Source organism: Carlito syrichta, unplaced genomic scaffold, assembly GCF_000164805.1.
Source record: "Carlito syrichta isolate Samal-C Ts95f unplaced genomic scaffold, Tarsius_syrichta-2.0.1 Scaffold135894, whole genome shotgun sequence".
In the NCBI taxonomy this organism is placed as follows: Eukaryota; Metazoa; Chordata; class Mammalia; order Primates; family Tarsiidae; genus Carlito; species Carlito syrichta.
The window spans coordinates 1,694-14,192 of NW_007079990.1; the positions used below are offsets into that span (position 1 = coordinate 1,694).

A 12,499-nucleotide genomic window follows, 5' to 3' on the forward strand; every position below is an offset into this window, starting at 1 on the left:
GGCGCATGGCGGCCCACCCCCATCCTCGCTGGGCACGGCCTGGGGGCAGCCCTGCCGCCTGTTGGTAGGGGGCTCACCTGCAGCAAGCCCCTCCCAAGCTGGATACAAGCCTGGAGGTCCACAGCGGGGACCCCGCAGCTCTGCCTTGGGCTCGGGTCCTGGGGCTGGGCCCCCAACGCCTGCACTTCTGCCTCGGCCTCCAGCCACACCGACAGCAGGGGCCGCTGCACCACGTCTAGGCCCGTGCCCCTGACACGGATCAGCCGCCCGCCCCTGTGCCAGGACGGCAGTCAGGGGCAGACGGGCGGTGGGCGGCCCAGCCCCGCCCCGGCTCCCTGTCTTCCCTCTGGCATGGTGCACAGGCTAGCCCACAGGTAAGCCAAGCTCCTCACCCCCGGAAGCTGACGCTGGGCTCTGCTGCCATGAGCTGGGGATTGGCAGTGTAGCGGAACGGGCTAGCCAGCAGTGTGCGCTGGACGTGGCCGAAGACCACGAGGACCACTGCTTCGCCTGGGTCAGCCTGGGGCATGGTGCGGCACACGATGGCCTCAGGGCACACTGGCTCCTGGCTGCAAGGGGTAGGGGGCGCTCATCTTGGGCGCAACTACCGCCTTTCGGCCCCGGCCCTGGCCCAGCCCCCAGGAGAAGCCCACGCTGTTGCCCTCAACAAGGGCAGATACTACTGGGGGTGGACACGACAGCCATTTCTCTTAGAATTTGATGAGGACCTTAGGAGGTTTTGAATCCGCCTCCCCCACTGTACAGAAGGGAACACTGAGGCCTACAGGGAGTGCCCACCACCCAACAGCAGCCAGGCCGGGACCAGGAGGGCAGGCAGGGCCAGACACTCACATGGGACAGGGTTGGCCACCCACAAAGGCGCTGACGTTGCCGCCTGTCTGGAGGTGCTGCCCGTGAATGGTGAGCTGCGTGCCCCCTGCCTGAGGGCCCCACTGAGGACTCAGACTCAGCAGGACGGGGTCCTGGGGAACAGAGTAGCCGGGGTTGGCACAGCCGCCTGGCCTGCTGCTTCCTCACCTCGGGTCTGCCCCGAGGCTCTGGGGCTGCAGCCGACCCAGCCCCTCTCCCGGTGCACAGTGCTGGGCTTCTGCCCTGCATGCTGGCCAGCTCTCCTCCGTCGCTTGTTCATCCTCACTGCCAGTGTCCTTCCCTCGGGGCAGCCTCCACCCCGCCACAGCCTGTACCCGCCAGGCCCCCGAGCTCTAAATCCCGAGATCCGATTGTCTGGTGCCTCCCACTCCAGAAACGTCCGGGGCTCAGGCTAGCGCCTGGAGGAGTGCCCATTCTCCCCCTTCCCCCTGCGCCACCAGCAGCCAGGCCCGAGGCAAGCCCCAACAGCTCTGTGCCCGACTGGCCCCGCTGCCGGCATCCCTCCTGGACAGCTGCCACTGCCCCCGGGCTGTCCCCCACCCAGGTAGGGCAACTTCCCTCCGGGCCACGCAGCAGCACCTCCTGCTACCAGCGATATGGCTCGACATCCTTGCCTCGGTGTCTGCCCCTCCAGACCTCCCTCCCAGCATCCCCTGCGTTGAGACCACCCGGGGGACACTGACCTGGTAGGTGAAGTGCTGGGTCGAGATGCCTGGTGGCTGACTCTTCATGGCCACCTGAACTGGCCCAGTGGTGCCATCGGGGGCAGGAGATGTCACACACACGATCCTGAGGAGGCCAGGAGCCGCTCAGGGCCCGCAGGAGCTGTGGGCAGCCGGAGCCCCCCCTCCCCTCGTCTCTCTGCCCCTTCCCCTCCCCTGCGTGTTTTCCTTCTGGGCTCTGACCCCGGGCCCCACGCTTCCTGGCCAGGTCTCCCTTCTTTCCGGGTGGCTGGCTTCTGAGGGCGTCCCACACATCCTCGCCTCCCCCCGAGGCACCTCACCGGGTAGAGGTGCGGTAGAGAGAGGGGTCGGGCCTGCAGGGCCGGCCAGCCACGCTCACAACGTCCTGCACGTCGTCAAAGACCCGGCCCAGGTTGGAGCCCAGGATGGTGAGGGCCAAGCCACCCTCGGGGGGGCCGGTCAGGGGCTCAATCTGCAACAGGGAAGGGTGGCAGATGGCATCTCCCAAACCCACACCCCGCTCTACAGCAGGGGATGCCCGGCCAGCCAACCAGCCCGAGGCCAGCCGAGCTGCTGAGGCATGGGCCTGAGGCAGGGCTGGTCTGCCCGACCACCGTATGACAGGGTGGTGGGGGCGGGAGGGAGAAGTGGGATAGCCCTGGGGACCCGGCAGGAGATGTGAACTCAACCCTGGAGGGGGCGCCTCACCGCGTCAATGCTGGGCGCAGGGCACAGAAGCTTCACGGCCCCCGGCGGGCACAATGGCCCATAGCGACAGGAGGGCTGGCCGTTGCCGCACCACAGGCAGCCCAGGCTCCTGTTGGCCGCCTGGCAGTGGCTGCAGTCCGGGTGGTCCACGGCGCAGTCATACAGGGTCACTAGGGAAGGTCATACAGGCTGAGCGCCTCCTGTGGCACACGCCCCCTGCCCCCACACCTGCCCCGCCGCCCCCAGGCTCACCTTGGAGAGTGCGGGCACTGTCCAGCCGCTGGGCCTCGCCCCGGGTGACGTAGATGAGCACTGGAAGCTCCCGCTGAGACATGGAGGGGTGGAACTGTGGGCGGAGGGCAGGGTCAGCATGCCCAGAGCCTGAGGGGTAGGGGAAAGCTGGGGAGCGTCTGAGAGCTGCAGGGGGCGTGACTGCGGGCTAGCCCCCACCTGGTGGGCCTGGCAGTGGACGAGGCCTGCGTCCCCCGCTGTCTCTTCCAGGGTGGCCGGCAGTCTCTGCAGGTCTCCGGGCAGCCCCAGCCAGCAGTGGTAGGAGGCAGGCAGGCCCTGGGGAGGACGCTGTCAGGACACTAGGCACTGTCGCCACCCCCATCCCTGCCCCCACCTGCCTGGTAACTCACTTGGAAATGCTGAAGGTTCCGCACGTGCAGGGCCAAACGGCTCTCCCAGCCTACGGGTACCAGGTGGGGCCCTACCAGGCCTTCTACCTGGGGACAGGCCTCTGGGCCACGCACCTGGACATCCACCTGGGAAAACGAGACCCCACCTTGTAGAACTTGAGGAGCCCGATGCCCAGCTGGGCCTGGGCAGCGTGTAGGAGGGGCAGGGCTCCCACGGGAGGCTGAGCAAGCGGACCACCCACCTCCTGGGCACTGTAGATGGTCTTCTCGCCCTCTGGACAGTGCTCCCCGTACACACAGTGGCTGCTCTGGGGGCACCAGTGGCACCGCCAGAGGCTGTCCACACAGGCACGGCACCTGGGGGGAGGGGCTACTCAGCTGGGCACATCTGGGGCCGCTACCCCTGCCCCGAAGGAGGCAGGCCCAGTAACTCACGGAGCAGCCACCTCCAAGGCCTTGACGGCATTGCAGTCGTAGAAGGAGAAGCTGGTGGCGGCCACAGCCACGTCGCCAAACATCAGGACCAGGGGCACAGTGACATGGTCTGGGAGGGGACGGCGGGGACAGGGCAGGTCATGTGGCTCCTGCCCTCTCCAGCTCCCCCGCAGCCCCCAGCCCCAGGGGCCCCCTCACCTGTGCCTGGGGGGTTAAGCGGCACCTGGTCTTGGGGAGGGGTGACACAGGACACGCGGGGCCCTTCCACGTGAGCCAGGCTGTCGTAGTCCCCGAAAGCACAATGGAAGTATTCATCCGCATCCAGGGTGGGGAGCCGGGGGACCGACAAGGTGATCTGAGACACGTAGGAGAGCAACAAGGAGATGGAGCCAGAGTAGCGTGGGGAGTCGGGGGACAGGAGCAGCCAGAGGGCCGGGCAGGGGCACCGCACCTGGCCCTGCTCCTGGCGGGGGTGGTGGCCTGGCAGCAGGCTCTGGATGCGCGGGCAGTAGCTGTCCTCTTCGTAGCTCCACAGCCACTGGTTGGGCTGCTCCGCCCGCCTGCACTGGCCCTTCCGGGTACACCTGCCGGGCAGGGCGCCTCGGGTCACTGGGCAAGTCTCAGGGTCCCCGGATGACCTGCAGCAGGGGGCTTGAGGGGACGGCCCGGCTGGAGCGCAGAGAGCAGGGGGCACGAAAGGGGCTGTGCTGAGAGGGGAATGGGCCAAGCAAATGGGGCTTCGAGGCCAAGCACGGGCTGTGGGCTTGACTGTGGCGAGAGGAGCCACTGGGGTGGGAGGGCGTGCAATCTGACTTCGGGTTGCCTTGAGGGATCCCTGGGGCCGCTGTGTGGAGTGTGGGCTGAAGGGGAGCTATGTGGGGGTCTTGGGCTGGGCGGGGCTGCTGGGAGGAGGGCCGAACGAGTGTGATGGCGGAGGAGATGGCAAGCAGGCTCACGGCTTGGTGGGATGGGGACGGGGCCCTGGCCCTGAGTCTCTCCTCCACTGGCAGGGCTGGCCTCCTGGCACACCTAGGGCCAATTCCGGGGGCAGCCTCCCAGTGAAGGCCACCTGCTGGCCCAAGCCTGGGCACAGGCCCTGTGCTCACCTGCCCTGGAGGACACACCAGCCGCACAGCGGGTCCTGGGCCTGGAGGCAGCTGGTACAATTGGGGAACTGGGGGCAGGCCGCCACGGGTACCCGATCCACCTGGACAGGCGGTGGGGAGAGAGGCGGTGGGGTCGAGACTCGGGCCGTGTGTGCCCGAGCCCCACCCTAGGACGCCCCTCACCTGTTGGGCGGTCAGGACGTAGAGGTGGCTGCCACTGCTGTCCACCAGCAGGTCTGGGCTGATGGCCGAGCCCAGAGGCCCCACTTGCTGGGAGTGGTACACTTGGCCTTGGGAGCCGTTGAGAAAGACCTGGGTGGGGGACAAGGACAGTACTGGGCCGAGCCAAGGCTAGCTCTCCAGACGGCCAAAGGCTGACCATTCAGGGGCCACCCTCTCCTCCCGATGGGGTCCCCTGCAGAGATAGAACGACTCCCAGGGAGCACCCTGTACCCCAGAGCCAGCTCCCTTCCTGCTGGGCCACCGAGGGGCTCATGGCTTCCCTCAGTCAGCACCCTCAGGGCTAGGACGTCATCGGGAGCCATGACTCTGGGGCAGCAGGGGCACCCTGGGTGAGGCCCTCAGATACCAGGGACTGTTCTGCCAGCGGATGGCAGCTGCAGGGAGACGAGCAAGTCACCAGGAGGCAAGAGGTTGCCACCGAGAGACTCCTGGGGCCAGTCTGGCTCTGAGCACCGGCCCTACCTGCTCCACCCCATGCCACCCCCCACCCCAACCTTGACCAAGGGATGCATCGGCTGGAGTGGGGGGGCTGGAGAAGGCATGGCTGCAGGAGGTGGCGCCCAGACAGCAGTCAGTATGTGGCGAGGCCCTCTGACCTGCCAGCAGGATGCAGGTTAAGTGACAGAAGGTGCTGGGGGCTTCTCTGAGCCGAGAGGGTAGGGGGACACCCGGACAGGCAGCGAGCCTGGGCCCAGCCCAGCAGTCTGGGGGCTGCAGGAGGACAGTGCCCCGCCAGGCCCTCACCTTGTGTAACTGGCCCTGGGCGTCCCCCAGGAAGGCTATCGTGTGCCCATCTGCCTGGAGGGCCGCCACGGCACTGACGGGCTGCCCAAGCTGCAGCACAGGCCAGGCCTCCAGGGGCTGGCGGCCAGCAATGGGGCTGGGGGTGTGCTCGTCGCCACAGGGGTACGACTCGGGGGAGTCCTAAATGGGCACAGAGTGCAGAATCAGCTCCAGGAAGGGGCAGGAAGTTCCTCCCTGGGCCCAGAGAGACAGTCAGCAGGGGGCTGCCCTGGCAGCCAGCAGGAAGAGAGCCAGGCAGCCGGGGCCAGGGACGATGGGGGGACCTGGGGCAGAGAGACAGCCAGGGCACCAGGAGGCCTGACACGCTTGCAGCACAGAGAGGGAGAAGGGCAGAAAGGAGCAGGCAGGGAGCAGGCGGGAGACTTGAGCCGGCGCCTCCATGACGTTCCCTCGCCAAGGGACCAGCTAGCAGTTCTCACGGGACAGCACCCCTACTGCATGCCGAGGGACACCGCCCATCCACGGATGAGAGGCAGGGCGGGCGAGACGCGGGGACCGGGTGCAGAGAGAGAAGGCGAGAGCCGCGGCCACTCACAAGCGGCAGGGTGACGCAGCGCGACGTGACACCATACTCCACAGTGGCTTCATCTGGGCCGTGGGGGCCCCGGCCACCCGCCGTGTAGCACAGTCGCCGGGCTTGCTCCATGCTTTGGTCCAGCTCGGCCAGGGGAAAGGCACACAGCGCTGCCTGTGCCCCCCTTGGGCCCGCAGCGAATGCCCCCAGCAAGGTGCCTGGGGCCAGGAAGGCCGCCTGGATGAGGCCCTGGCCCCGGCAGGAGAGAGGCACTTCCACGTAGGAGTAAAGGTTGGCGTCCCCTAGGCAGACACGGGCCACATAGGAGCGGTACTCGGCCTGGGCCCGGGCGCCACGGCGGCGGAACACAAAGTAGGCCGAGCGGGCATCGGCAAATGCCCCCACGTAGCTGTTATTGTAGTCGGAGACGTCGCCCACCACCAGGCGGCCCAGGCCCTCGCTGGAGAAGGGCTGAGGCCCGGCCAGCTGGCGCACAGTCAGGGGTGGCACCCCCGCCGACAGCTTGCCCGCCAGGCCTCTGGCCACAAACAGGAGGTCCCGGCCAGGCGAGGGCACCACCAGGCCCACCGTGGCCACTCTTGGGGTGTTGGCGGCCACAAACTGCCCGTCCCCGGGGTCCTCGGCCTGGTACAGGACCTCAGCCACGTTCCCCAGGCGCCGCTTCTCACACACGCCCTGCCACACCTGTCCGCAGGCCACCAGCTCCTGGGCCCGGCTGCTCACCAACAGTAGCTGGTTGGCATTGTCCGTGAGCCGGGCCTGCGGGCACTCAGCTGGCTCACGGAAAGGCACGCAGTCAGGACTGTCGATGACAGGGCCGGTGACGGCCACGGCCTCGAGCTGCAGCTCAGGGCTGAGCTGGAAGAGGCGGTTCACCGCCCCGACGTAGAGCGTGCCCCGGTCGGGCGCCAGCGCCAGGTGGTTGAGAGTGGTGTTGGGTGCAGAGAAGCGACGGGCCCCCGCCAAGGGCAGCCGTAGGGGGAGCAGCAGCAGCAGCAGGAGGCGGAGGCCGAAGGGAGGTCGGGGAGCCATCACGGGGGCCTGCGGAAGGGTACGGGTCAGGGCAGAAGGGGCCGAGGCAGAGAGAGACGAAGGGGAAGGAGACCCGGGCAGGGACGGACCAGAGGGAGGCGGACGGTGGTGGAGACTGGCCAGGAGACGCGAGGGAGGGAGGCAGGAAGACAGGGACAGAGAAACAAAAGCGGATGGAGGGCCAGAGAGAGAGCAGAGAGACAGAGGGGGCACAGAGAGAGGACAGAAAGAGCGACAAAGAGTGTCCAAGAGCTGGAGAAAGGCAGTCGGGGAGGGGCGCACGCGTGCACGCATGCACATGCACACAAGGAAAGAATTCTTTCATCTTCTACTTGATATGCATCTCGATTATTGGAGGGGGGCCGACCCTGGAAAGCCACAAGAGCACGAACAGAGGGACTCTGAGTGACAGCGGGGGCGGGGCCAGAGAGAGGAGAGAGCGTGGAGGGCAGGGGACACCCTGGGGAGAGACAAGAGGGAAGGAAGGCTGGTGGAAGCCACGGCACGGCGTGGCAAGAGAGATGGCATGGGGGCAAGAGAAGCACAGTCGCCACGCAGCAGAGGGGACACCTGCATCACTAGGGACCGGGCAGAAAGCCTGCCCTGGGCAGTCAGGGCCAGCTGGGGAGAGCCAGGCGGTCAGGGCTGGGGTGAGGGGAGAGCTTCGGGCCAGCCAGCCGGAGGTGCTGGGGGGGCTGGGGGTCACCAAGAGGCAGCACAGGGGCAGAGTGGAGAGAAGCCCGTCCCTAGCCCCGTGGGCCCAGCGGTCAGGGTCCGTCAGGGCTTGGCACAGGAGGGCCTTGGTGTGAGAGTGTTGAGTGGGGGACGCAGGGGAGGGGGGGGAGCCAGACTGCAGGTAGCTCCTGGGGGTGCCTGTCGGAGCCCTGGGGCTGAGCTCCCGAGGGAGAGGGAGTGACAGTGGAGCCTGTTGCGGCCGCCGCCTCCCACCTGGGACCTGTTAGCTCCAGCCACCGCTAGCTTCAGCCAGAGGGGGCCAGCTGGCTGCCAGGTGACACTCAGACAGGCACCACGCTGGGCAGAGCCTCTGGGAAGGGGCCGAAGCTGTGGAGGGCCCAGCCCCAGGGCCCAAGTTGAGCCGGGGTCCACAAGACCAGGCATGTGGGCCCGTGCCACCAGGAGCGGCCCGCTGCCACTCAGCCCGGAGCCGCTTATCTCGGGAGCACAGACAGGAAGGGCACTGGCACCTCCTCCAGACCCGGCTCTATCTGCGCAGCGTCTGCTGTGTGCGTGGGGGGCCTGCAGTCCGTGTGCCCCCAGCTCGAGCTCCGGTCTCCAGAGCCAGCCCCGCCCCGCCCCTCCCAGGGATGTCTTTGGGGCCGGGGTCCTGGCGCTTACCACCACGAAGGGGTTCGGCAGAGGGGCCTCCGGTGCAGCCTGGCACATCTCCTCAGTTCAGCCGCCCCAGGGCAGTGGTGATGGGCACGAGATGGCTGCAGGGGGCATTGTCCTGAGTGGGAGGGAGACAGTCCAGGCTCGGCCCCATTCAAGCCAGCCCCGGGGAGGAGGGGCGGGGGGCGGGGGCCGAGGGCCTGGCGACCGGGCTCCCTCACAGCTGGCAGCTTTGTCAATAGTGGCCGGGCCAAGGCAGCCCTGCCTCCACCCCAACAATGTCCCCTCTGTCCCAAGGCCCAGGCCAGGGACCCACTATCTGGTGCTTTCACCCCCACCCAGGCTGTTCTGGACAGGGGGCTCCCTGCCACTTCCCACCCCCAGGGAGACACCCCCGGGATCTGGGGACAAAGGGACAGGGCTTCCTCTGGCCAGTCCTCCCCATCTGGCGCTGTAACCGCTGTGTCAGTAAGCGTGCCCCTCCCTGCATCCCCTTGGGTCCCCGTGAAGGGCACGGGGTAGGCCTCAGAGCCCCTGCGACACCAGCCTCAGCCACGGTAGCCTTGGTGCCAGGCTGAAGTGCCAGTTCTAGCCCTCAATGCCTGCCTTTGTCCAGGCTGGGGGCAGAGGGAGGCGCTGACAAGCCAGCCGGTCCAGAGGACCTTCCCCCATGCCCCGGGGCCCAGCCCTGCCCCTGGGGACTTGCAGTCGTGCCAGGTACAGCACAGCGGCAGTGAGTAGTGCCAGGGGAGGATGCCGCCGGAGGGGCTCCCCAAGAGGGTGGGGGCACCCAGGCCCCAGCTTCAGGCTCGGCACTCTTTCCGCCTCCCAAGGAATACGCCATCCTGCACAGCCTCGACCGGCTCTTCGCAGGGGCTGGAGGGGGGGAGTGGCAGGACACTGGTGGCACAGGAGCAGGTGTCTGGGGATGGGGTCCCTGCCTTCCCACAGCGTGGCAGGGGCAGGCTCCAGGGCCAGGTGGCAGCAGCAGGACCCGGCTGGGCCGGTTGGGTGGCTGTGGGGGTGGGGCGCCGGGCGGGCAGCCTCCCTCCCCTGACCCGGCTGCTGCTGGCTTTCCCACTGGGGGGAGAAGCCTGGTTCCCCACCTCCTGACTCCAGGGCCAGCCTGTGGGGGACACCGAGCCCCAGGCGTCCGGAGGTGCTGCTGCAGGTCTGGGCTGGCACCCGAGGGCCTTGGCTTGACCCCAGCCAGTCGGCCCTACAGACCCAGGCTTCTCTCTGGCCCAAGCACGCCCCAGGGAGGCCCCTTGGCCTGGTGGCCCCTGTGTCCCGCGCCCATGCCCGCCCCGGCTCCTGCCTACCTGGCGGGCCACCGCAGGGGCCAAGGAGCAGCTAGTAGTGCCAGGAGCGCGTCCCGGCGGAGCCCCAGCCTCCCTCCCCACAATGCAATCGTGCCCAGCCCTACTCATCCCAGTGGGCCCCGCCGGGCAGCCCAGCCCCTCCCCACCCGCCCCTTTGCCCAACGGAGCCGGGCAGGGCGCTGCTGCCCTCTGCTGGCCGTAGCGGGCACAACAGAGGGCTGGCCCTGGGCACCTGGCTGGAGCAGGTGAGAGAGGGCGGTGTCCTCTTATCAGTTGCACATACCGTAACCTTCCACGAAGTGCCTGCTGGGTGCCAGGCTTGGACTTGGCACTGGCATCATTCAGAGACAACCCATACTGTGGATGTTAACACAGTTAGTCCTCCCGACGACCCAAGGAGGGGGTAGAGTTATTCTTCCACCCCCGTTCACAGGTGGGGAAACTGAGGCATGTGAGGTTAGGAGACGTCCAAAATTGCACAGCCGGTAAGTGGCAAAGATGAGTCAAGCACAGGGCAGGGCCCCTGCACTTAGTCATCAGGTTATATGGCCTTGAACTTGAAACGTGAGAGGCACTGGGCAGGAGGTTGAAACGAAGGCCATCCCAGGCCAGGCCTGCAGGTGACATGCCCGTGTGGTGTTGAGGAAACCACCAGTGTCTCCCCCTGCCTGGAGCAGGAGGCCGGTCGAGGGTGGGCCTCGAGGGTGCGAGGCCAGTGAGCAGGGAGCACTGGCAGCCAGGCTTGAGCACATGGACTGGCCTTGCTGTGGTCTCATGAGCAGCTTCGCCTGGACTAGGGGTAACTGTGGACAGGCAGGGAGGCGGGTGCCTTCCACACATGCTCAGGGGACAGGATTCTGGAGACTTGGTGCTGAGTGGGGACCGAAGGCTAAGGCAGGAGAAGCCACAAGGACCCTGGCTCCTTTTCATTGGGCGCTGCCCCCTATGGGGTGAGGCCGCGGGGTCTTGGGGTGAGAAGCTCAGCTCAGGTGACTGCGGGACCAGGGATGGGCTTCTGGAGGGAGGCTGGGGTGTGGCGAGGGTGTTCAACACAGAGCTCAATGTTCAGCACCCCTCAACAGAGAGGAGACGGCGTCCCGAGATGGGTGACTCATCCATGGCCACTGCCTGAGGTTGCTTGCCCACAGACTATTCCATGGAGATTCGATTCGAACCTAGGCGTTCCGGTGGGGAGGACGTGCTTTGGACCACTGGGCTCCAGGGTCCCTCACCTGGGGCCACAGAAGACACAGAGGTAAACCAGGCAGGCACAGTTTGCTCTCCCAAGGTGCTCCCTCCAGTGGGGAGGCCAGGCAGCCACCAAGGGGCCAGGGAAGGATCTAGAAAACCCAGGAGGGCAGGCTGGGGAGAGGGGGGGGCTCTGAACTCCTACAGCCAGCTGGCCTCTCTTCCTCTCCTTATCCTTCTCCCACGTCCACTCCAATACACACACACATTCCTGGTGGCCTCAGGAAACACAGGCATCTGCAATGTTTTGTCTTACCTCTCCACGTAAGAAAACAAGCCCATACCCAGGCCACAGCATTCTCATAAAGATGTGTGTCTATGGACCAGGCACAGTGGCTCAGGCCTGTAATCCGAGCCCTTTGGGAGGCTGAAACTGGAGGATCGCTTGAGCCTGGGAGTTCGAGCCCAGCCTGTGCAACACAGTAAGACCTTGTCACTACAAAAAATTAAAAATTACCTGGGCGTGTGGTGCACTCCTGTAGGCTGAGGTGGAAGGATGGCCTGAGCCCAGGGGGTTGAGGCTGCGGTGAATCATGATGGTGCCACTGCAACCCAGCATGGGCGACGGAGTGAGACTCTGACTAAAAAAAAAATGTGTGTACATGGCCTGCAGGGGCACCCTCCCACTTCTGAGCCGGTGGGAGACGTGGCCGTGGTGACCCCCCTGCATCTGCAGCTGGCAGCCCCAATTGGTCTAGATGCCGGAAGGGGACTCGATGCATCAGAGGGGACGTGGGCTCACCATGCTGGTACCCCTCTCAGCACTCCCACTGCCTGGACAGACTTTCTTTCTGCTTGTCTCCAACTTCACCAGCACCCAGACGGGACTCAATCGCTTTGTCCATACAATGGGTGTGAAATAGTGTCTTGCTGGGCTTGGAATTGGCATCCCCTGATCATTAGTAGCATCGAACCTCTTTTTGTTTCTTCTGGGAGATGCCTGTGCATGTCTTTTGCCAAACTTTCTGCGTACGTTGCCTTTTCTTTATTATTTCACCAGCATTCTTTATCTATTCTGGATACCAGTCCTTGGGCCGTATGGCCCCTTCTCCACCTGTTACTCATCCTCCCAGTTTGCTGGTGTATCATTTGATGAACAGAAGATTTTCATTTTAACACAGTAGCATTTACCAATCTTATCCATTATGGTTTGTAATTTTTGTCTTAGGAAATCCTCCCTTACCCAAGATCATAAAGATTTCCTCCTGTGTCTTTATTCTACCTATTTTTTTAAAAGAGTTTTCCTATTCAGGCCTTTTTTTTTTGAGTTGGAGTCTCACTCTGTCGCCCAGACTGGAGCGCAGTGGCCGCTCCCGGCCACTGCAGCCTCGACCTGCTGGGCTCCGGCGATCCTTCCGCCTCCGCCTTCCGAGTAGCTGGAACTACAAGCACGTGCCGCCATACCCGGCTGATTTTTTGATTTACTATGGAGATGAGGTCTCACCATGTTGCCCAGGCTCGTCTTGAACCCCTGGGCTCAGGCAATCCTCTTGCCTCGGCC

General features: G+C 65.6%; 1 protein-coding gene across 1 annotated transcript in view; it reads right to left on the minus strand.

The window, feature by feature from the left end:
* PLXNB3 (plexin B3) overlaps nucleotides 1-8,555 on the minus strand; it is a gene marked incomplete at its 3' end in the record, with an annotated part of 10,011 nt that extends 1,456 nt beyond the window's left edge. The window contains exons 1-18 of the mRNA XM_021708360.1: nucleotides 8,438-8,555; nucleotides 6,047-7,087; nucleotides 5,452-5,631; nucleotides 4,648-4,776; nucleotides 4,465-4,565; nucleotides 3,810-3,942; nucleotides 3,557-3,713; nucleotides 3,359-3,467; nucleotides 3,166-3,280; nucleotides 2,924-3,049; nucleotides 2,733-2,849; nucleotides 2,535-2,628; nucleotides 2,283-2,452; nucleotides 1,895-2,046; nucleotides 1,575-1,680; nucleotides 853-983; nucleotides 393-569; nucleotides 78-273 (exon numbers count right to left, since the gene is read on the minus strand). Coding sequence (XP_021564035.1) covers nucleotides 78-273; nucleotides 393-569; nucleotides 853-983; nucleotides 1,575-1,680; nucleotides 1,895-2,046; nucleotides 2,283-2,452; nucleotides 2,535-2,628; nucleotides 2,733-2,849; nucleotides 2,924-3,049; nucleotides 3,166-3,280; nucleotides 3,359-3,467; nucleotides 3,557-3,713; nucleotides 3,810-3,942; nucleotides 4,465-4,565; nucleotides 4,648-4,776; nucleotides 5,452-5,631; nucleotides 6,047-7,087; nucleotides 8,438-8,482 — 3,279 coding nt within the window. The remainder of the gene's footprint in view (nucleotides 1-77; nucleotides 274-392; nucleotides 570-852; nucleotides 984-1,574; nucleotides 1,681-1,894; nucleotides 2,047-2,282; nucleotides 2,453-2,534; nucleotides 2,629-2,732; nucleotides 2,850-2,923; nucleotides 3,050-3,165; nucleotides 3,281-3,358; nucleotides 3,468-3,556; nucleotides 3,714-3,809; nucleotides 3,943-4,464; nucleotides 4,566-4,647; nucleotides 4,777-5,451; nucleotides 5,632-6,046; nucleotides 7,088-8,437) is intronic.
* Between the last annotated feature and the right edge of the window lie 3,944 nt (nucleotides 8,556-12,499).